Here is a 24,903-nt window from a genome sequence, read left to right on the forward strand (position 1 = left end):
ATGAGTGAAATTGTTATTTATTTGTTACTTATTGACATTGGCTCAATTTCTTTGATTTGAAGAAGTTTTTTAGTTATTTCTTGCTATTAGAATTAAGAAAATAATTTATGTAGTTTTGCAACTCTTTTTTTAAATGAAAGAAATATATTTTATATATATATATATATATATATAATAAATTTATACTAAACGTACAGTGAGTAATATGGTTACAAATATGGTTACGAATTATTAATAACGAATTATTAATAATATATAAAGGAAATTACTAATAATGTGTTACTTAATTACATAATTTAAGAATTACAAATTAATAAAATTGTTAGAAACTAATTTACATTCTGGTATCGCTAAAGAATATAATTACAGGGTGAGCTGTGTCGATTGGTTTAATTTATTTCACATATAGTAGCGGAGGAAGGGGTAAAAGATTATAGAAGAATTCTACGGGAACGAGATATTAGTAAGGTGATTAAAGTAGTAGTACTAGAATATGAACATTAAGTGGCTGTCCTTCTATGGCAGTTATCTTCAAGATTGGAGTAGTTGAGCAAATCGTAAAAGCGCTATTAAGAAGAGGAAATATTGAGTATGGGAATTATCTGTTGCGTCGATTTCGTTTATTTTAATGACATTTTTTGAATATTTAAAAGAACATTATTTGAATTAATAAATTATTTACTTTTTAGCAAATTAATTTAATTTCGAAGACAAACAAATAATAACAAATGAAAATTTTCTGCTATCAGAATGTTCGCATCAGATATCGGAGCCCAAAAAGGGTGATGTTTATCACTCGATTAAAAGGTCGCGTACAGACTCTAAGATTTTTATGAAGCGGAAATTATTTAACAAAAGTTGTATGAAACTTTGTACATGACGAAATCGTATATATAACTAACTGACTGAAAAATATGACAAAATATATGACTCATAAATATATAAAAAAATATAAGACAAAATACAAGACAAAATAAATAACGAATCTCGCGGTGTCATTGCAGTGTTTATATACTACCTTTAAAGTAAAACACAATTACATCTCAAACTCGTAACTCATATCAATCTTAATTTTTTGAATCGTAACAGTGATGTCAAAAGTTATGTACCTTTGCGGAGAATGTTCTCAAATTTGTTGTCCCATTTTATCTATAGTAGTTACATAATAACGATATGATTTAAATATGAAACGGCGACAGGATTGATATATAATAATTATGTATTGAGATGAAATGCATATATAACAATTATTACACAATGCAAAATTTGTCACTGTGACATTACAAATGGATGAAATTGTTATTTATTTGTTACTTATTGATATCGGCTCAATTTCTTTGATTTGAAGAAATTTTTTGGTTATCTCTTGCTATTAAAATTAAAAAAATAATTTATGTAGTTTTGCAACTCTTTTTTTAAATGAAAAAAATATATTTTTTATATGTATTTAACAACAAATTTTCTTAAATAAAAACTATTTTTTTATGTAATAAAAAGATTACGGTTATATCTTAACGAAAAAAATAATTTTTTTGTTATTTTGTTTTTCCTGTTCTATTTATTATTTTACTACAATTAATTATTAAAAAACGCATCGCAGCGCCGCCAGAATTTCAACCTACGATCTCTAGAATAGGAGTCTAATACACTTACGCTCAGCTAACTCACACGCTTGTGATCGAGTCATTGCCAACGTTATTTATACCTCCTATTGTAATCATTCCTTATATTAATTTCTGCTGACAGAGTTTAATATTATTAATATTTGAAGAGATTACATGGAAATGAAATAATATGCTGATATTTATTCAGATAGGAAATGATAGTGATCTATTCATGTTAAATATTTATTCTTTATATTTTTGTATCTATAAAGGAAAAATCTACACGACAATCGTATATATTATTATTTAATTGCATATATTAGGTGTTGGAATTAATTCGTAGCGTTTTACAAGTGATGGGAAGTACTTTCATTAATGTATTTTTTAATGCTCATGTGAAATAAATAACATTCTTTCATTAAAAACGCTACGAATTAATTCCAACACCTAATAAATAATTAAATGATATCATAATAGAAGCAAACTATATAGAACCTAATCTACCTTTTGGATAGACTTTATTTGCTAACGATACTGATTATTTTGATTATTTGTTATATTGGCGAATAGTGAGAAATAATTTGCAATAGTACTTATTGATCAACCGTTTTCTTATCAATTTATCACATTTGTTGTCCTTTATATAATATGTTTATATAACAAAATCACTTTTCTTAAACCGCAAAAACAAATATTATGAAGTATGCTCAAACACTAAAAAAATGACGTATAATTTATGAAATTACATTACATCGTAGTGATTTTTTAGGAAAGTACAATCTCATAATTTGTGTGATATAACTGTTATAGACTACAGTATACAGTACATTTCTGTAAATGTAACCAAAATATGTATTATTAACATCTTTTTCCATTATGGCTTAGTGATGTAAATGTATTTTGTCTTATTCATAGAATGGTATATGGATGTAACTTAATTATGTTTAATTTACATACATAATTATGTTATGTGCTAAATATATAACAAAGATATGTAACAAAATTATCATATTTATATCAGGATATCTCGTTTACACCATAAAACTGTCTTGTTATTATAAAACAGAGACGTCTAAATAATGACAAAAAAATTATATAACAGTGTCAAGTCATGTTTGTTGGAAAGTTAATTTTGGAAATATGTCCATTCGAACGGATAAGTCAGAATTTTTGTAAGAATTACCGAGTGAGAACAATTAATTCATTCTTATTAAATATATTAAAATTTATTGTTGATCGAATATATTTTTTGGTAAGTAAACCAAAATTTCTTGTTGATCGAATAATCGCCAATCTCGTTGAATCGAATTACATGTATATATTATCTTTCTGTTAAATCTACTCGTGTTTGATGGTGATTATATAAATTATTCTCATTAAGAACATTTGCAAAATTTCGTATTGATCAAATAATGTTTTCATATTAACTATTCCGTTTCATGCATTAATCAGCATTAATCATCATTGTTGTTTATTGAATGTAAATAAGGATAAATGAAACATTGCATCATGCGCATCATGCGTGAAACGGAATGCACTCATCTATGTATTATAAGGTACATATAAATTAATATAACAGAGAGAAATTCGAATTAATCGAGTTATTGCAATAACTTTTAAAATTTCTATGCACTACTCTGAACTATTTTATTACATTAACAGATCAGAAGGGAAACTTTTCTCATCAGCCACGTATCATTTCAGATACGTTTTGAGTTACATATAAAGCGCACCTGATGTATGATTCGTTTTTATTGTTCACCAAGTAATAAAGAAGGATAAAATTTCACTTTGTTCTACTTCAACTTTCACTACAAGATACAACACGCACGACATAAAAATCATAGAACAATACAGTATTTACCCGACAATGATAGAAGTACTAGAGTAAGCTGAAGTTAACATTAATTAGAATTTTGGTAATGATGCGTTTAAAGATCTCATACTATATCGAACTGAAAAATATTTAAAAAAGCTTTATAATAGTATAATCTTTATAAAATATAGTAGAATATCAAATATTTTATGTACTTGTAAAATCTCGAAATTGTCATAACAACTTAAAATACTATTTAATCAAAATGCATTTAATTATATACATTGATATCAAAACAGAATCAAACCATTTTTTTCATACATTAAAGAGAATAAAAGATCTGTTACACAGTGTGACAAAAATAATTTTTTTTTTCTCTTCTAAGTGTGATAGTATATTTCTCAAAGATTTTTTTTTTGCGTTGAACACGATGCCCTTAGCAGAATTTATCTAACACGTCAGGATTTTGAATAAATTGGAACAAAGGAGCTAAAAACGACATATAAATATATACACTACTTCGAAATTTTACAAAAGGTTTAAAATTCAAATAGCCATAACTTTAAAAAAAATATATCGTATGATCTCTCTCTCTCTCTCTCTCTCTCTCTCTCTCTCTCTCTCTCTCTCTGTCTCTCTCTCTCTCTCTCTCTCTCTCTCATGTACCACAACTCGAAAGCTCTTAAATTATATTTTCAGATGGTGTTGTGTTTATTTAACATAAAATGTTAAAAGTGACCAAAGATGCAATTTTTGATCTATTTCATTTCAATTTACTTAAATCCTGTTGTTGAATTTGCTAGGCAAATTCTGCTAACGATATAATATCAATATAATATCGCGTTCAGTGCAAAGAAATTTTCAGGAAATGTATTATCGTACTTTTGAGAGATTTTTCTTGTTGCAATATGTTATAGATTATGTACCTGTATTAAAATTATCAGGAAGGCCAAAACTGCACTGTACATCTGAAGAAATATACTCTCATTATATTTAATGAAAATATTTGTGTTAAATTATTATTTAGAATAATGAATGTAAAAGAAAATTTTTATATATAAGATAACAATAAAAAATAAACAAATGCAGTTAATTCAGAAGTGATTCCACTATAATGTTGCCATTTAGATATTTATGTAATTTCCAAGGTTGAATATAGAAGTGTTTGTTTTATTATATGTATACGTTTATTATATTCTTATATTTTATTCAATATGAGACATACCTGGTAAATGAAATCATATCCATAGTGAAACTGTCCTATGCCAAATTTTACTTCCCTGAGTTTTATTTGCAATATAAATTGTAAAATCTAATTGAAATTAAATAATAGAATGAAACGCTAGATTTAAACTTCTCTTCATGAAAATTCGAATATACGCATAGATTCTATTAAATCACAATATAAAAAATTAAGGCACTGTTATAAAACATCAACTATATTACATCGTTAAATATCAAAAAAGCACCTCTATCCCTTAAGTTAAATATAACCTTTTGTTTTTTAATTTCAATATGTATCAAAATCAATTCATTTTTCAGTTTCAGAGTAAATAGCATTTCGTATTAATAAATAATTTTAGACAAATTTAATACATCCAAATTTAATATACTTGAATTAATTGCATTACTTCAGTTAAGTTAACGACATATTGAAAAAAGTTAGTGGCGATCTATATAGAAATGATTGAAAATAAGTCAAATTGGATATAATTTATTATTATGAATTTTAATAGTATATTCTTTTATATGTTTTAGATTACTTGTACATATTAACACTAATCAATTGCAAAGGTTTTATAAAATATTCTCTATTTAAAAAATGATAAATAAAACTTTTTGGTAATTATTTAGAATATGATCCTCGCCTCCGATTTTGATAAAATTAAGCTTATTCGACGCGTTTTTGCACAAAACGAAAGAATCTATAAGAAAAAACGTTAGGACGCCCCCACGAACTGAGATATTAAGCAATTAAGCGTTAAAGTTGATAATAATTTCTCAAAATTTGTGTTTGTAAAGCAGAAAATTTATTTTTAAAGCAGACAATTTGTTTGTCAAGCAGAGAATTTGTTTGTCAAACAGAGAATTTGTTCCTGTATCTCATCGATATGATGGATTTCCTAACCTCTATATATAGTCGTCAACTTTAACGCTTAATATCTTGGTTCGCGAGGCCATCCTAATGGTTTTTTCTTACAGGTTCTTTCGTTTTGTGCAAAAACGCATCGAATGAGCCTATAATTTTATCAAAATAGGAAATGAGAATCGTATTCTAAATAATTATCAACTTTTTCTATCCTAAATATGGCGTTAGTATGTGTATACAAGTATCCTAGCGTATATAAACACAATTGCTGTTTTATAATATCCCAATTTTTTACATAATCGTTTGATGAAATTTATGCAAACGTCCGGATTTCCATGGGAGCTAGTAAAATATATACAGAATAGTTAAAATTCTATATGAAATCTTGTTATAATTTATTTACCTGTTTGCGTAACTCCTCATCGAGATTATAATTGGACAATTTGTGAAGAATTGCTATTGTCTTGTTTGTCTGAAATTGGTTTAAAATAATATGAATCTTTTAAATAAAATTGAAAATTTTGCATCCAAGAGGTTGCGTCATTTGGATAAAAACTTCGGTATGTATAATTTTAATGTTGTAAAATTGTTGCTTATAATTCTAATTATAAATATTGTATTTAGTAATGCTTTAATTTTACCTTATAGTAAATAGTTTGACATATGTAGTTTAATGTGAGAAATAAGATGTTATTCAGAATGGAAACAGAATATCCGAATATATGTTCGAAATTATATTTAAATGTCCATATGTCCTGAATTCTATACTTCATAATTTGAAGTTGAAAATACATATCGATACTGCAATATGTAGTTTCTAAAAAGAACCATAACATTTGAAATAACATTGATATTTTGAATATTTTGTTTAGTTTGCGAGATATACGGCATAGTTGTAGGTAGACGTGCCTGTAAAAAAATCATAATTGTTATAATTAATCAAACATAAAGACACATATAAGAAGTACGAACAATAAACAAAAAAATATTTTTTATCTTAGAATTCGATTAAAAATACATTTGTGATTAGTTCAAAATGTACGATTTTTTTAACACACAGTTGAAGTTAATTATTCTTGTATACAGGGTGTTCAAAAAGTCCCGGACCGGGTGAATAACTTGAAAAAAAAAATTTTTTTTGAAAAAACGCCGAAACACGTGAAACGATTTTTCAAAAAATCTATCTTTTGAGAGAGGTTGCGACCCCCCGCTCCCAATGGGGCACGTGGGGCACGAGGGGGGTCGAAAATATTAAATAGTAACATAGGTCAAGTGGGAGCTCATTTGAAAGGTCTTTTCGAGATGAATCCAAAACACTACGCAGGACTTTTTGCACATGAAACACACCGTATTTGTTGTCACACATGTATATCAATGGTCGCGTTTTTGAATGCCGATAAAGACACTTGAAGTCAAAAGTTCAAATCATTGAGTCATTATTATTTTACACTTTATGTAACTTTCTTCCCTGATAAAGCTGTTTTGTCGTAGTTCATCTCTGTAATTTTGAAATCAAGCGTCTTTATCGCTGTTTTTGTGGTTATTTTCTTTTTCCTTCAACGTCGTGGATTTTTCCTACATTTACGATAACATGGCTCCTCAGAGAACACGCACATCTTAAAAATCAAATAACTCCGCCGAAAATGATCGCAGCGCCCTCTATGTGCAGTGTTTTGGATGGACCCTACGTGCCTCATTGGGGGTGGGGGGTCGCAACCCCTCTCAAAAGATAGATTTTTTGAAAAATCGTTTCACGTGTTTCGGCGTTTTTTCAAAAAAATTTTTTTTTCAAGTTATTCACCCGGTCCAGAACTTTTTGAACACCCTGTATATATATATATATATATATATAGTGTGTTTTATATATATATATATATATATATATATATATATATATATATATAGATAGTGTCCGTCAAAAGTTCCGAGCCAACTAAATATCTCATGCGTATTTTCTGAGATCTTTAGCTGACCCGGAACTTTTGGTGGACATTGTATGTATATGTATATAGTATATGAAATTAAAATGAGGTACACTGTATACATACATACATATATATATACATGTATGCGGACATAATATTTTTTTTGTAATTACATTATAATCCATATATATTGCTTGCAATCCTCAATTTCTGTTATTCGTTGACACACTAAAATGGATCTGTTTTGTTTTCTATAGTCTGTATTATTTTCGAAAAGATCAAAGTAGAGTACATGTAAATGATCATTAACTTGTTGAAATCTGGAGCTTGTGTATCTAAATTGAATAAAGGTGGTTTAGTTATTTTTTTTATTATATATATAAAATTAAGATATATATATATATATATATTATATACGTATATTTTAATTGCGTTAATAAATAATTAAAGTCAGGATAAATTAGAATTTTATTTTTATGTTTTATTACATTTTATATTTGCTATATATAATAGAATAAACTTTTATCATTTTCCCATTTAGATTATCTACTATATACATTCTTTATAATTTCAATGTTAATACTGATAAAATAATATATAAAATTATACAATAGTACTTTCTTAAATAATTTTACTTAAAAAAATTTTTTAATGTTTTATAGACTGTAAACGTGTTAACGTACATTGTCATTAAAAAATAGCTTACAATATAAATATTTACATATATACTAACCCAAGGATAACTCCCCAAATTAGAATATTTAAGATATGTACATAACTCGAATAATTCATCATAAATCTTACATAAATTATTTCAACGACATTTATTTTGAAAGAAAAACGTTCAAAAAGAAAAACAATGTAAACATTTGCTGCTAACGTATAAAAAATGTATACAATCCATCCACTTATTATTCGAATTATCCATTTACACAGCCGTTGGTATTTCTTTGGCGCACCGATTGCTTCTATTGTGTCGTCCACTAAGGAAAGTTCATATAAGCACATTTTGAATTCCTTTAAAAAATTATTGATCGATTATGCGACATAAAGAGAAATTTTATGTTTGAATAAAAATTGTTATTGCATTGTGTATAGGAAATATGATAAAAAAAAAAGTTATAAGAAAGATTAGTATTTGAAACATAAGATTATATAATGTCATGTTAAAAGCTAATTTGGTAAAGTAATATAAACGCAAACATTAATTTTATCAAACATATTTTATTTACAATGTATTGGAAGTACAAATAAGTTTCCGCCGTTTTTTATCAAAAATTAAATTTATTGTAAAATAACGGTACATAATGTTTTATTGAAAGTATTGTACATCGCTGGCCACTACTTTTTCCTATCTTTCTGGTAGCATATGGATATCGCGTTGGAAGAACTGCTTCATCTTTTAAGGCTATCCAATTATCGATCCAATTTTTGGTATCTTCATATGATGTGAAGTGCTGCTCAGACAGGCCATCAATCGAAATAGATGGTAATCGGAAGGGACGATGTCTAATGAATACGGTGGGTGGGGTAGAACTTCCCAATTGAATGTTTCCATGTAGGTTTTGACCGGCGCCGCAACATGTGGTCGAGCATTATCATGCAGGAAAATAATTTTGTCATGCCTGGAGTAGTAGTGGGCGCGTTTTTCCTTGAATGCTCAGCTCAATCTCATCAATTGTGTTCGGTAGAGAGCCCCAGTAACAGTTTCGTTCGGTTTGAGCAACTCATAATACGCGACACCAAGATGATCCCACCAAATACACAACATGAGTTTTTTTCCATAAATATTCGGCTTGGCTGTCGATGTTGAAGCATGGCCAGGTGATCTCCATGATTTCCTCTTCTTTGGGTTATCGTAGGGGATCCATTTTTCACCAGTGACTATACGATGCAAAAAACCCTTTCGTTTATCCCTGACAAACAGCATTTCACATATGGAAAATCGGCGTTCAACGTTTCTCGGCTTCAGTTCATATGGAACCCAATTCCCTTGCTTTTGAATCATTCCCAATGATTTCAAGCGATGTGAAATTGCTTGTTGAGTCGCTCCTAACGTAAGTGCAAGTACTTTTTGCATTTGGCACGAATCTTCATCCAATAATGCTTCCAATTCCGCGTCTTCGTATATTTTCGGCCTTCCGCTACATTCTTTGTCTTCGACGTCAAATTCATCGTTCTTAAATTTTTGAAACCATTCACGACAACTTCTCTCACTTAAGGCAGCCTCACCATATGCTTTTACAAGCAATCGATGAGCCTCAGCTGCAGATTTCTTCAAATTAAAGAAGTAAATCAAAAGTTCCCGCAAATGCGAGCTTATTCGGCTCAAAACTCGGCATTTTCGCACAAAAAAAAATATGATGCTGATACAAAATCGCTAGTATTTCAAGGTTATGTTGTTGACAGATGTCCAACCTTACGATATAATGTTTTACATCAGACAATTTTAACCATAGCTTGCTAGTGGCGCCGTCTTTTGTCAAACGGCGGAAACTTATTTGTACTCCCAATATAATAGTATAAACGTTAAAATTAATGTATTTAAAAATTTTTTACAAAGAACCCCCTAAAAAAAATCTTACAATAAGTTTCAGTCAAATCGTTTTACATTTTAATATACGGGGTATCTGGAATTTAAATGTCGAAACTTTGGAAGCGTGTAGGGGATCGATAAACTAAAAAAAGATCTTGTGTAAATGTGCTTGTTTTTGCTCCGTTTTGGAGAAAATTGCAAATAAGACAAAATGTAGTTGCTTCGTTTTTCAATTGCTTCGAACAATAAGTATTATCGTCGTTAAAATTGTACATAAAAACAATAATAATAATTCCGTTTTCAGGTGAAAACTTTTTTTGTTTTTTGTTTAGTTGCACCATTTTTTTATTTAGTGGCATCAACAGATTAATCCATTAAGGCCCATGCCTAATATAACCGTGACAGCTCTAAACTGAATACGTGATTCATAATATAAGCGAAAAAAAAATTAATTATTGTGGAAAATGTTTATTTAGCCAAACTCGAGTAGTTCTGCTATAATGAACTGGACACCCATCGAGTTGAAACCACATTTCAATCCGTTGCCGCAGGTGGTTTTCTAAATAATCAAAAAAGTCTATCTCCAAAAAATCTGCCTGCATCTGTCGGACAAAAAATCCGACTAGAAAAACAAACAAAAAAAGTTTTCACTTGAAAACAGAATTATTATTTATTATTGTTTTCGTGTATGATTTTAGCGACGATAATATTTTAGAGGCAGTACAAGAACAAAGCAACTACGATTTATCTTTTTTGCGATTTTCTGTAAAATGAAGCAAAAATCTTTACAGGACATTTTTTCTTAATTTATTGATCCCCTATACTCCCGAAGTTTTGACATTTAAATTCCAGACATCCTATATAATTTGTAGCTCATATCAAGCTGATTAAAATTCTTCACGGAAACAAACCTTCAAATATTTTAGTTTTTGCTCTAGAATCTTCTAAAAGTTTTTATATTTTACATGAAAAAAAATCAAAATAAATCTTTTTACTACACTTATATATTGGGTCATTTAAAAAGTATCCGCGGTTTTTTGTCACTAGATGGTATTGATGGTCATATATCGGTCATATATGTCATATATTGTGTCAAACGAACGCGCGTCTGAAAGATGACATTTTAGGTTACATTTTTTGTAAACAAAGTTTGGTGATTCATCAATCGTGTCAAAAGTTATATTGATTTGAAAATGAGTGAAATATCTGAAGAAATACGCTATGTGATGCTTTTTTACTACAAAAAAGGCAAAAATGCAGCACAAACATGCAGACAAATTTGTGAAGTTTACGGCGTGGATGCTGTAAGTGAATGCAGGATGCAGGAGTGGTTTGTTCGATTTCGTTCTGGAAATTTTGATGTCAAAGATCGACCTCGCTCTGGTCGGCCAGTCACTGAAAAAGTCGATGAAATTTTGCAACTGATCAAGCAAGACCGGCGTATCAGGAGATAGCCAATGCACTAAGAATCAACCATATGACAATTTGGAATCATTTGAAAAAGGCTGGCTACACAAAGAAACTCGATGTTTGGGTGCCACATGAATTAACGCAAGAAATTTGATTGATCGAATTTTCATCAGCGAAACACTGCTAAAACGCAACGAAATCGACCCATTTCTGAAGCAAATCATCACAGGTGATGAAAAATGGGTGAAATACAAGAATATTATTCGTAAAAGATCATGGAATAAGCGCGGCGAATCACCACAAACGACTTCAAAGCCTGGATTGATGGCAAATAAGGTAATGCTGTGTGTATGGTGAGATTGGAAGGGAGTCGTCCATCATGAGGTGTTACTACATGGCCTAACGATTAATTCAGAGCTCTACTGTTCACAACTGGATAGATTACAGGAAGCGATTAAGGAAAAACGCCAGAATTGATTAACAGAAAAGGTGTTGTCTTCCATCATGACGCCACACACATCTTTGATGACGCGCCAAAAATTGAGGGAGCTTGGTTGGGAAGTTTTGATGCATCCACCGTACAGCCCGGACCTTGCACCGTCTGACTATTAACATTTGTTTCGATCTCTGCAGAACTCTCTTGATGGAAAAACATTGGCCGACAAAAGAGTTGTCAAAAATCACTTGAAAAAGTTTTTCGCCGATAACCCACAAAAGTTCTACACGGATGGAATTACCCGAAAAATGGCAAAAGGTTATAGATAATAATGGCCAATATATACTTAATTAAAATTGATTTTCAATAAAGAAAAATTTCATTCAAAAATTGAACAAAAAACCACGGATACTTTTTAAATGACCTAATATATGCATCAATGGTATGTTTATGATTTTAGTTTTGTACCGTCCTTAGAATTACGCAGAATGAATGTGGGCGTGACGGGCGTTTTATTTCTTTGAGATGCGTGATTTACATGAGTTCCGTTGCTTCTCACAAAACAGAGTGTAATTTTCGTAAGTCTCCTTAAATGCTTTCTTTTCATAAGTCATTTTGGAAATCCTAACATGCTTCTTGGAATTAGAAAATTAAACTATTTCAGAATGATTTTATATTGTATTTAATAATATTTTTTGGAATATTGAAAAGTATAATATTTTTATCATGATATTATATCGATAGATTCTGTTATGATATATATGTATACAGTATATATCCATGATATATTATACAGTATTCATAACTAAGTTACTAAAAAAAGACTTATTTTAACTATTATTATATAAGTTTTCCATATAAGATATAATCTTCTGAAGGTCCTAGAGTAAAATCTAAGGCATTTAGAGGTTTGTGTTCATGAGGATTTTCAATTTGACACGAGTTAAAAAATTTTAAAATTTGCAGCAATTTGAAACACATTTTTCATAAAATTTGCGGGAATATATTTACTTATAATTGTGAGATCAAATTGCCTCCCAATGGAAAAAAATAATTAAAGAAAAGTTAAGAAATTTTAAAAGATCGAGTAATATTAGGGACAATGAGTATATTTAAAAATTGTTACCTTAAAATAGAAAAAGTTAACACATGTTGATATAACCATTGCGATCAATATTAAGAAATGCTTTGTGACAATTATTATTCCGAGATTTGTATGTTTATGTCGCGCAATTATTACAGTAGAGTAGATTGGATAGTATAGGAAGTAAGTCAAAAAACTCCATATGGCCAAGATATACAGGCAAGAAATATACGGCCTAGGATGTCCAAGAGGATATTCGAACAAACCCAAACCGCAGAACGAGGCGATAATCAACAATGGTGTCAATGCTATTTGTAATGTCTTTGTCATAGTTTCCAGGTCGACAAGTAATTTGAATTTATTCTTGTTGCACGAGACACAAACGTTAACACCTTTTATAAGATTGTCAGAAATAGTTCTTACAAATCCTCTAGAAACTTTGTGAGAATTATTGTAAAGTGTTTATATTGGAGGATAGAAGTATATACACATCGACTAACAAGTGACTACTGAGTGAATAAACACACACACGATTTAAATTAGCTTGCTTACTTCTAGCGGAATTTTTTTATACACGTGTATTATTACAGAGCATAAACGACTTATAAACATAACTATTCTTGCAGTATCTTTATACTAGGTTCCAAGATATTTAATGGATACTTTTTATTTATAACACTTAACGACTTGAAGTTAAAGTTAATAACTTCGATAATGTGTTTTATGCAGTATATAGAAGTTAATACTCACATCATAACGTTTTTTGTAAATTAAAGGTACGTAAAATTCTTATAATAATATAATTGATTAAGAATTATCTATAATTAAGAATATTAATTATTTATTTATTAAAAATCTTCCATTTATCAGAATTTGATTTAAGTTCGATTTGCCCTCTGTTTTGTAACTTATTGTTAAAATTTGGCTTTCACTATATTGAATGAAGAACAAGAATGGCACAGGTACTGACTATTTTTTTTTAACTCCAGATTGCTGATATAATATTAAATTAATATATAATAATAAAATTGTGATGTAATATCGTTTGTGACAAAAACGTCACATCGCGGATTATACTATTTACAATAATTTTTAAGGAAGTAAAGTTGGTGGGATAATTTTTGTTATCTCTTTTTTGGGGTTTTATTATTAGTTTTTGGCATTAATTAATCGCTAATTAATTATAATCGTGGAAAATATTATGCCTCAGATAATTTTTAATGCATTCACAGAAATGATTTCTATATTTAATACTATTAGTTCTTGATCTAGAATAAAATAAGATCGATATAGAGCCAATCGTATTTATTTTTCAGAAAAGAATCTTTTTTTCTTAATTGAAAAATTCTAAAATCTAGAATAAAATATTTTTTATGTTATTTCATTAATTTTCTATAAAAAACTGGGCTCCACTCCAAAAAATTAGGATTCGAACTCAGGCTCTCCGTTCCGCGTGTCTCTCACCTAGTGCGCTACATCACGAGAGCTTCGGTGTCATGATATGTGCAATATCACATATATAACACTAGATAGACTTATTCTAAACCTAAATTTATATGTGTTATACTCGTCTCAAGACAAGCTGTCAATCTTATTTGAGGGAGTAGAATAAAAATTATTGATTCAATTTTAATAGAATTTTATACTATATACAGTTGAGCTAAGATTAAGTACGTCAGGAATTTTTTTTTTCTTCGATATTAGAAATCTTTTCTGAGAGCGTGTAATTAGTTAATCATTATTGTAATAAAATTTGTGAGATACAATTTTTTTAATAGAAATGGCCTCGTGGAATAAATTGATCAAAATAAATGGATATTATATAATAAATTTATATAGTAAATTTTGATCTTTTTATAGATCGAAGTATTTTTAGAGTATGTTTACAAATATAGTATTTAATATAAATCGACGCTGTTGATGCTATAGCGGCGTCACGCCAAATTTATAAAGACACAGAGGAAAGATCGAAATGGCAGTCTGACGTAAACATCATTGCTTAAACATTGTGAAGCTACTAAAAGTAGAATTCGTCACCGCTCGGGAATTGTTTTGATTCTACGTTTTCTTATGCATTTTTCTTCGTAGAAATGGGAGATGATTATAATAATAGCGCTCGAGAATTGTTGTAATTGTCTTAACGGGGAACACCATTCACGGCCGAAAAAAAGGCTATTTTTGTGAATTTTTTTTGTGAAAACTAATAGCTTGTATGAATTATTGTTTTTATATATTTAAAGCACATACATTTACAAAGTTATTACAAAAAATTCATTAAATAATATTAATATTTCTAGCCTCAGTACTTATTGATGTGCACCTCATCTGGAAAAGTATGGGTGTACGGGTGCTCGTACTGCATCTAAAGCTCTAAAATAAATTTTTTTTTTATTTTAAAGTATATGAGTGTAGTTTCAGTTAAGCGTATTGATTTTTTGATAAAATAATTTTAGACAAAATAGCTCTGTTTTAAAAAGAGGTCGCGATTTTGCGAAAAAAATCGTTACTTTTTTTATTGTTTTTCAAAAAGTAATAATCCAATTGAAAAATTTATACGTTTAGAAGATAATTTTGTTGTAAACATTTTGTCAAAAATTCAAATAAAAATTGATCGAGATATGTAAGCGCCCAGTTACGAAAACGTGGTGTCGAGAAAAACGTATTTCAAGTTTACAACCAATTATGCATCTGACCACGTACTACTCCATCATATTTACTATAGTTCCATTACGAATTTTAACATAATACAATACTTTAGGAATATATTTTTAAGACATCAAACATTACAAAAATGCAAAAAAAGATTATTTTTAATGCACAGTGGTATTTTCCCTTAACGAATTCACAAGGAAACACAACCAAGTGAATCTCTCCAATTTAAATGAGCTTTTAGTATGTTGTTCTATGGACAAAAATAGACACGTATTTTTTTATATGTGTTGAGTTGCACGTTAAAAAAGTGAAGTTCTCTCTTGAAAAAAATTGGTTTTTTTCTTCTAGATTGAATATCGTCAAAACTGCAAGAAATAGAAAAAATTTTTCAGAAAGAAAATTGAATGGCTTCAAGAGTATTTTAGAACTATAATAAAAAAATATTTTTTTAAATTATTTATTTATAATAAAAATTATTTATAAAAAAATTTTTTTTATTATAGTTCTAAATTACTCTTAATGCCATTCAATTTTCATTTTGCAAATTTTTTTCTATCTCTTACAGTTTCGACGTTATTCAATCTGAAAAAAATTGATATTTTTCAAGGGAAAATTTCACCCCCTTAAGGTGCGACTCAGCACATATAAAAAATACATGTCTCCTATTTTCCATAGAACAACATACTAAAAGCTCATTTAAATTGGAAAGATTTACTTGATTGTATTCCCTAATTAGTTATAATTTCAATGTGTGGCTAAGAATTTTTGTAATTTCACTTGTGAACAATTGCTATATATTATTATGTAATGAAGTTGAAGAATTTTACAATTTTTTCCATTCGGCCAAGGAACTTGCTTGAGTGCAACAAGAATTGCTGTCTTCGTTCCTGTATCACTGTAGCAAGTTGAACAAACGACAGATGGACAACAGAGATGACATAATTCAGCATAACTTGTTATACGCGATTATTCCGGTTTTTTTACTGTTACGCTGAGGACTTGAATTTGAGCCGAAACGTTCGTTATAAGCACTGACTAATGAACAAATTTATATAATTTTAAACTGAGCATTGTTTTCGGCGCTGACTCCTAAAGTCCCTTCATTACTGAACTTATATTTTGATTTCGAAAAGTTCATTAATTATATTTAAAAATTACTTAAGAAAAGGAAAAAATTGTATTTTATTATGCTGTTAAAAACTTAAAAATATATTTTTCATAATTTCTGAAACGCATAATAATTTCAAGAAATAATTTAAGGAATTTCTGTGTGAAACAAAATAAACACTTCGTAGGTTTACAATATACATTTTTATATAATAATAAATGGAATAAAAATGTAAGAAATAGGAAAATATTAGATAACATGCAATTTAAAAGGTTAGATCATTGTAGTGCGATTTAGGAGACTAGAGCATTTTTAAAACTTTTATTTGTTTAATCTACAAAAAAATGTAAAGTAAACTTTAATCCTATGATTAATTTAAATTTAATAATATTCTGATCACGACAAATGAAAAACACTTAGGTTATTTAACTTATATTTTCTGTAATTCTGCTATATAATAAAATATGTTGAAATATAGCAATGATTTCACGATTTTTTTATTTATGTAAATAACAATACTTGCGCTTCATGTCACGAATATAACGGAGTAGTGTTGCAATACCATGTAGTTTTTAAATAATTCATAAAAAAGTATAAATAATATAAATACAATAATTAAATTTTTAAGTGAGGTAGTGCGATTTCGGCAACTTTATCTTGCCACATTAAATAAATAAAAGGTAGTATAAAAAGTATAAAAAAAGGGCAAAGAGCCAAAAACGTATAAAAGAATTATAATTTAGATAAGTAAACCTAATACAAAACAATTAAAATACAATAAAATAAAACAAACGTTTCAACTCCAATTGAGTTGCATTTTCAATGCAATCTTACAATAATATAAATATCGTTCTAAATTAAAAATTCGTACATAAGCTTACAATATTCTTACAATTCCTTAACAAAAAATTTTTCTTCTTTCTGTGTAATGCTGTGAGTCATTTTTATCAAGAATTAAACAAAGTCATAAGAAAGTTCTGGAAAAGTAACCGTAAACAAAAAGAATTAATATTAATCACATAAAAATTAAAAATATGATAATATACCTTAGTAAATCTGTTAAGAGTCCAATAATACACAACGAGAAAAAAAATGTAAAATGTGGTCCATTTCGTGGTACAATAAAAAAGTCTTTTTAATTTAATAGGTTATTATAAGCAAATTCGCAAAGGTAACGAGCATCTGACTTAAACGATGTCACAAAACGAAATGTCAAGCAGAAAAATTATCGAGAACAGAAAACGGAAAAATAAGAGGAAAAGGATAGAAGATGTTAGAAAGGAGAAAGAGAATGTATAATATCAGAATACAAATCCGGCAAAGACTCCGTGTCATTTTGTCTATTAATCCCATACTTCTGTTTTTTAATATGGACCATTTCAGATATCAATCTTTTGTTATATGAAGGTTCTATATCCAATATTTCCACTCTATCCCATTTAAAGTTATGATTCTCCACCATACGATGGTTGGAAATCACTGATGGAGATTTTGAACTTATATTGATATCAGAAACATGTTCATGCAATCTGGTCTTTAATTGTCTTTTAGTTTGGCCAACGTAACTGGCATCACAATCCTCACAGGATATTCTGTAAACCACATTTTGGTTCTGAACGTGTTTCAAATCATCCTTTCCTCTCCTTATAAAACTTCTCAATATGTTAGGAATAGTAAAAGGCAATTTACAATTAAACATATTAACAATAGGTATAAATCTTTCGGATATCGTATTAACATATGGAATCGTAAAAAACCTCCTCCCAGTGTCATCCTTATTCTTATTCAAATTATTAAACTTATTAATGTGATATTTTATTCTATTATGAATAGTCGAAAAAATAAAACGTAACGGATAACCATTCTGTAAAAAAAACCTTAATAGCGTCAATCAAATTATTTTGTTGGAATTTCGGATGACACAAACAAAAAATCTTATCCACAACTCCATAAATCACATCTCTTTTATGACAAAGTGGATGGTGTGAATGGAAATTAAGAAATCTGCCGGAAAAGGTTGCTTTACGGTATATATAAAAAATGAGATTCCGTTCATCGATAATCAATATCGTATCTAAAAAACTTATTTTTCCATCACCTATCTCCATGGTGAACTGCAATCTAGTATGTAACGAATTAAAAATATCCAAAATATTATAAACACTTTCAGAAGAAGCGGCTAAGATAATATCATCGACGTATCGGTAGTAAAACAGCAGACGACAAGGCAGCATTCCAATAGCCATCTTTTCAAAATCCTGCATAACAATACTTGCAACAACAAGTGACAAAGGTGAACCCATGGGGGTCTCAAAAATCTGCTTATATATTTTTTTATTAAAAATGAAAACTGTCGAATTCAGAACCATACGGAAGGCTATCAAAAATTCGTCCAAAGGAATTTTATATAAAGGAATTATTTAAATAAATAATATTAAAACTCTAATAATATCTATTATTCATAAAAGATTTGATATCAACAACCGGCGCTAAGTTAAATTCCATAACAAATTAAGTAAAGAATATAATCCAAGTGATACTATCTTTAACTTTTGTACATTGAAATCTATATAATAGGTACCTAATAGATATATGTATATCTTAAATTTATATTTTTATTGAAGGATCTTATTCCGATCTAAACGACTTTAAATATTCTTATATAAAATTTTTATATCGCAATTCATTCAAAGACATTTTCTTTTCTAATCAAACTCATAATTATTTAATTCTTCTTCAAAACATTATTCAAAACGTTATGACAAAATTACGTTACGTCCATTCAAGTGTTACCACAAAAAATTAAAGAAGTAAACATTTAGTGCTGCTCACAGCGCTGCTGGATCACAATATAACATGATACTAAAAACATGAATCTAATTTAGAATAAGTAAAATATAAGAAGCCTTATACGTTACAAAAGATGTGCAAATTACTAGGTTTAAGTTTAAGATAAATAAACTTATATTTGTAAGATGCGTTGTGAAAAAAAAAGAAATAAACAGTAAATTTATTTTCGTTCAGTGTAAAAAACATTTAAATTAAATTCATTATTACATTAAAATTGTAACTAACTTCTATAAAATTTATTTTTATTATTTGAAATAATAGAGTATCTATGAAAGGATCAATGAGCTTAGTACGTTGACAGTGCAACTAAATCTTTAATTTCAATACAAAATCTTCAAACGGTTCGATTCTCACTGAGAACCATCCTCAGTGAACAAAAAACTTACAATAATTTTAGTCTTCATTAACTTTTATGCTGTTTCATTAATCTTCAAACTTTACTTCGGTTAAATGTTGCTAACGTCTTATACATATCTTATAAATATTGGTTATTTATCCGAGTGATAATCCTTGGTCATTGTAAGAAAAAACTATTTCTTAATATGGACTTAATGATTGTGTGATGATGTTTTTGTTAGGTAGTTGACAGATCATCAGATTATTTTTATTAACTATTATTAAAATTTTTTAATTGTTTTTATAATTTTTTTATTCGATCTAGCAGCGCCAAGTATTTACTTCTTTAATTTTCTTTAATTTACTTCTTTTAATTTTTTGTGGTAACATTTGATTGGACATAATGCAATTTTGTCATATAATTATTTTGAATATTTTGAATAATGTTTTGAATATGTATATATGTATATATATATATATATATATATATATATATATTAGGTGTTGGAATTAATTCGTAGCGTTTTACAAGTGATGGGAAGTACTTTCATTAATGTATTTTTTAATGCTCATGTGAAATAAATAACATTCTTTCATTAAAAAACGCTACGAATTAATTCCAACACCTAATATATATATAAAAAACAGGCGACACTCAGAGAAAAGTTATATTAAATTGAAGAAATTGTTTCTTTTTCGTTCATTTTTTAATTAAAATATTTTAATTTTTTTTAAATTAAATCTTTGATTTAAAATAAAAATTTACTTTATTTCAAAAAATAACATTCAAATCAAACTTTTTTTTTAACCGTATAGCAATGCACAAATTTCTTTGATTCAAATAAATTATTTTTTGATTCGAAGAAATTTTTCTCGCGAAGGATACATCCAGATTTATTTGTGTGTCTACATGTTAAAAGTTTTTGGTATTTGTGATACAATATATGATTATGTGTAATTACTATAATTATTGCTATAATATTACTATTATAGTAACAACTATAATCATATAATTCTGTTAACAATATGTACAATTGGCACAGAAAATGAGCATAAAATATAATTATCATAGAGAGAGAGGGGGGGAGAGGGGAGAGAGAGAGAGAGAGAGAGAGAGAGAGAGAGAGAGAGAGAGAGAGAGAGAGAGAGAGAGTTACAGTTTATACTACTATAATTTAATTATAATTTATAGCAATTTTTGGGATTTTTTTAACTATATTTATTAAAATAATCACATTAAAATATGAAATATGATTGTAAAAAATGACTATAAGTTAAATTATAGTAATTATTTTTATGATAATAATTATAATTTATAGTTATTATCATTTTTATTGCCAAATATATATATATTATATATATTAAATATATTAAATATATATATATATATATATTTGTTGATAGAACAATAGATAATTGTAATAAATTATTGTTTGGCTATTAATAACTATTGTAGCAATAATAACCATAATTATAGTGACATCGCTCATAAAGAAAATGTTTAATTTTAAGATATTAAAAATATCTATAAAATGTTTTAGTTTTAAACTTTTGATGATATAAAATTTAAATGATATAAAAACTTTAAATGATATAAAATGTTTTAGTTTTAAACTTTTTTAATATACAAATCACTATGTGTTTGGATTTAAAACATTTATGCCCGTTTCCACCAATGTAGATTAATTTTAATGTCGGTTCAACTTACTCTTCATCTTTTGCTAGTTCTAAAGATTAGAAAAAGACGAAGAGTAAGTTGAATCGAGATTAAAGTTAATCTACATTGGTGGAAATGGGCATTAAAATTGAAATATCCTTTATCTGCAGTAAATGTTTGTTTTGCAAAGATGTTTTAATGTAAACATTTTAAATACTGCATTTTGTATAGTGATGTAATTATAATCACAAATATCAAAACTTTTTTTTAATACATATAGAAATAATTTTTGACAATTTTTACGTAAATATCGCTTTTGCACAAATTTAAATAAAGTAGCTGCAATGAAAGAAAAAAATGATTGTTGCAACAATTTAGATGGTAAAATATGGCATATCATTTTAATTAGCTGCAACAGACAATTTTTTGGTTGTGTTAGGCAATCGAAATCATATATTAACATTGCAGATAGGCTAATGCAACTAAAAATTGGCTACTACAGTCAATTAAAGATGCTATACTATATTTTACTATCTAAATTGTTGCAGCAGCCAACCTTTTCTTTTAGTATGCTATCTTGTAATTTTCCTCCAAATACACACATCTTGTTGTTAAAAGGTAATACCCCTGTGATATAGTTTCTCACTTTAATAATTTCAAAGTGCGCAACGTTAACGAAATTCCATATAATAGAAGAACACAGTCCCGAAACGCATTTCCGTGAAATGGCCGAAGTTTTCGACTGCTCGTAATTTCGGATCGGATACGTTTTGTCGAACGCAAATAGCGGCATGCGCGTTTCGACTGGCTGCGAGATTCCAACTCATTATCGTGTTCCTATGAACTCATCGAATACCGCGACATTCCGGAACAAGAAAATGTTCGCTCACGGAGTTCGTTGACCGTAGATTCGATGATCGGCGCGAATTACTTGAGTACAGAATGGGAAATGGGAATCCGATACCGCGATGGACCATGTTTTTCGACGACACTGCAGTACTTCGCTATGTCGCGGCTGCTTTTTTGGGTATTCTTGACAATTGGCTTTTGAGCGAATTTTTGGCGTTGCCGAGCGATACTGCTGTATCCTGAGAATATCGTGTTTCAGGTATCTTCAAAATTTATCGTAAATTTTTATAATACGTATTATCTTATCTTGAAAAAAAAATTTACTCGTTTCATTTTATTTTTATCATTTAGTTTTGTAGCAAAACAAAGAGTTGCTAAATAAGAATACAAAATTTCTCATCGAGAGATGATTTTGTATATTTAAGAACTCTTTGTTTTATTAATGCCGCGGGCACTTTTAAAATGCTTTTAATAAACGTTGTATAATATAATTATTAAATAAAACTTTAATAAAATTGTAATAAATTAGAAAATACATTGTGTTTAATATAATGTATTTATTCAAAATTGAAAACTTTATATATAAATTTATCATATAAATTCTTTACACTTTTACAAATTGTGATAGATGATTAAAATTTTGCATTTATATGTGTACGCCGCTAAAAGAAATTAATAACATTTCGATCGAATACGAGCTATTAAAATGATATTGGCCGCGCATACCCAAGGCTTTTAATTTGTGCTCAGGGTTTAACAAAATGCTACGTTGTCGCATTAAATATTTATTTGCGAATTGTCGGCACGCTAATTAATAAATCTAGTCCGTCTCGACCAGAGATGATCTCTCTTCTAAGAAGAACATTTATATCAAACATAATTTTTCACAATAATTTTGTTTAAAAGAGAAGAGATTTTTATAGAATTTAATTATTTTAAATTTTAATTCGAGTATATAATATCTTTAGCTTGGAAAGAAATCGCTCAATAGAATATTAAAAAGAAAATAAATAAAATTATTTTTGGATTATTTACGTCACTTGACTCATAGATTAAAAGGCCTTTGACTTTCTCGATATGTAATCACGGAACATTTGCTCAACAGTTTACTCTGGGTATCTCGATGCCAATAATGATGATGAAAAGGGGCGGCATTGCCTTCTCCTTGGGATTTCAACTCAGTTACGATCTACTCTAGAACTTGTCACAGTTCGAACCGACGACAATTCCTGCGAGACACATCAGAGATCTCAATTTGCAGGAAACTTACATCGCTATTGAGAATCTCTTGAACGAGTAAATTGTGCTAATCACTCCCGTACGTTTTCTCTTAAAGATCTTCACCGTGAAATATATTTTCCTTCGCAGCTTCAGTGAGAAGAAAATGTTGAAACGTTTACCCGGTCGCTTGTGTATGCATTAATTAAATTTGCTGAGAATGAAAACGAGAAATAAAACTCCCGATGGATATATCAATGGTTTCAATTTGTACGACATTTATAGCGCCATCGAGATTGGCTGAACGAGCGAGTTGTCGCCCTTTCATTATTCTCTTTCCGCTATTCTTTTGTTCACTCTCATATACATGATTTCGGAACAAGCGCACAATTTTACACGCCGCGCCGAGTTTGCACAATGGAAAAAGAAAAGATTTGAATTTGGAATTAGAAGAACAAATGCCGTGCAAAATTACCGCGCAAAATTGCATTGGATTACTAAATGCGACAGATCCATGAGAGAGTGAGTAAGTACATTTCTAAATAATTAACTTTTATCTTCTGCTAGCACTCAGTCAGTATCGATAAACGCTTTGGTTGAAATGACATTTCAACCAAACTATACACACACATTGTTTACCTCTAATTTTAGAAATGTTTTGTCATCGATACCGAGAATGTCAAAAATGACTCTTCATGTTAATATTTTAAATTTTGTAAATCTCGCTACATGTCAAAATTATTTTATACTATGCGTTTGCACAATTCATGATATCCATTGACGAATGATAGATGACGTAGATGTCAATAATAAAATTTATTCACTTTTCTGAGATCGTGATTTTATGCAGATTATTTATATAATTAATTATAATTTATTTATATAATTGTTATAAATATCAATAGGAAGATTTGACATTTTTTTATTTCTATTGACACACACACACACACACACACACACACACACACACACACACACACATCTCTAAACATAAGACATTCATCATTTATTTTTTATTATTAAATTAAAAACGTATAATAAAACATATTTTATATTTGTATTAAAATCAGCCTTTAAAACATTAAAATATTTATATTGAATTTTTAATATATCCAAATGAATTTAACATAATATGACTGTGTTATTTGAATATTTTGTGTTAAATTGATATTCAAGATTTTTTCGTGTAACAACATAATTTAAGAATAAATAAACAATGAACATAAAAATAATGCAATTGCAGCACAATTCTAAGATAAATGAATAAATTGTTCTAAGTGACTATATAAATGTTAATTTTACTGAAACATGTTAATCTGATATTATTATAAAT

General features: G+C 28.4%; 1 protein-coding gene and 1 long non-coding RNA gene across 4 annotated transcripts in view; one reads left to right on the forward strand and one right to left on the reverse strand.

The window, feature by feature from the left end:
* The window catches only part of LOC105146067 (uncharacterized), a 65,185-nt gene that overhangs the window by 1,566 nt on the left and 38,716 nt on the right, over nucleotides 1–24,903 (forward strand). The window contains exon 2 of the long non-coding RNA XR_015546810.1: nucleotides 23,458–24,096. This is a non-coding gene — a long non-coding RNA (uncharacterized LOC105146067). The remainder of the gene's footprint in view (nucleotides 1–23,457; nucleotides 24,097–24,903) is intronic.
* The window catches only part of LOC105152417 (uncharacterized), a 274,163-nt gene continuing 250,812 nt past the window's right edge, over nucleotides 1,553–24,903 (reverse strand). Inside the window, exons 1-8 of one of the 3 annotated variants that reach the window (XM_087411557.1) lie at nucleotides 12,943–17,359; nucleotides 8,168–8,451; nucleotides 7,608–7,769; nucleotides 6,151–6,418; nucleotides 5,913–5,981; nucleotides 4,646–4,732; nucleotides 4,347–4,388; nucleotides 1,553–3,559 (exon numbers count right to left, since the gene is read on the reverse strand). In XM_087411557.1, the coding sequence (XP_087267683.1) occupies nucleotides 3,545–3,559; nucleotides 4,347–4,388; nucleotides 4,646–4,732; nucleotides 5,913–5,981; nucleotides 6,151–6,418; nucleotides 7,608–7,769; nucleotides 8,168–8,451; nucleotides 12,943–13,230 (1,215 nt within the window). In that variant the 5' untranslated portion in view covers nucleotides 13,231–17,359 and the 3' untranslated portion in view covers nucleotides 1,553–3,544. The other 2 variants (XM_087411558.1, XM_087411559.1) reach the window with 2 other exon arrangements.

The sequence above is a fragment of the Acromyrmex echinatior genome, chromosome 11, assembly GCF_024713525.1.
Source record: "Acromyrmex echinatior isolate Ae372 chromosome 11, ASM2471352v2, whole genome shotgun sequence".
NCBI lineage: Eukaryota > Metazoa > Arthropoda > Insecta > Hymenoptera > Formicidae > Acromyrmex > Acromyrmex echinatior.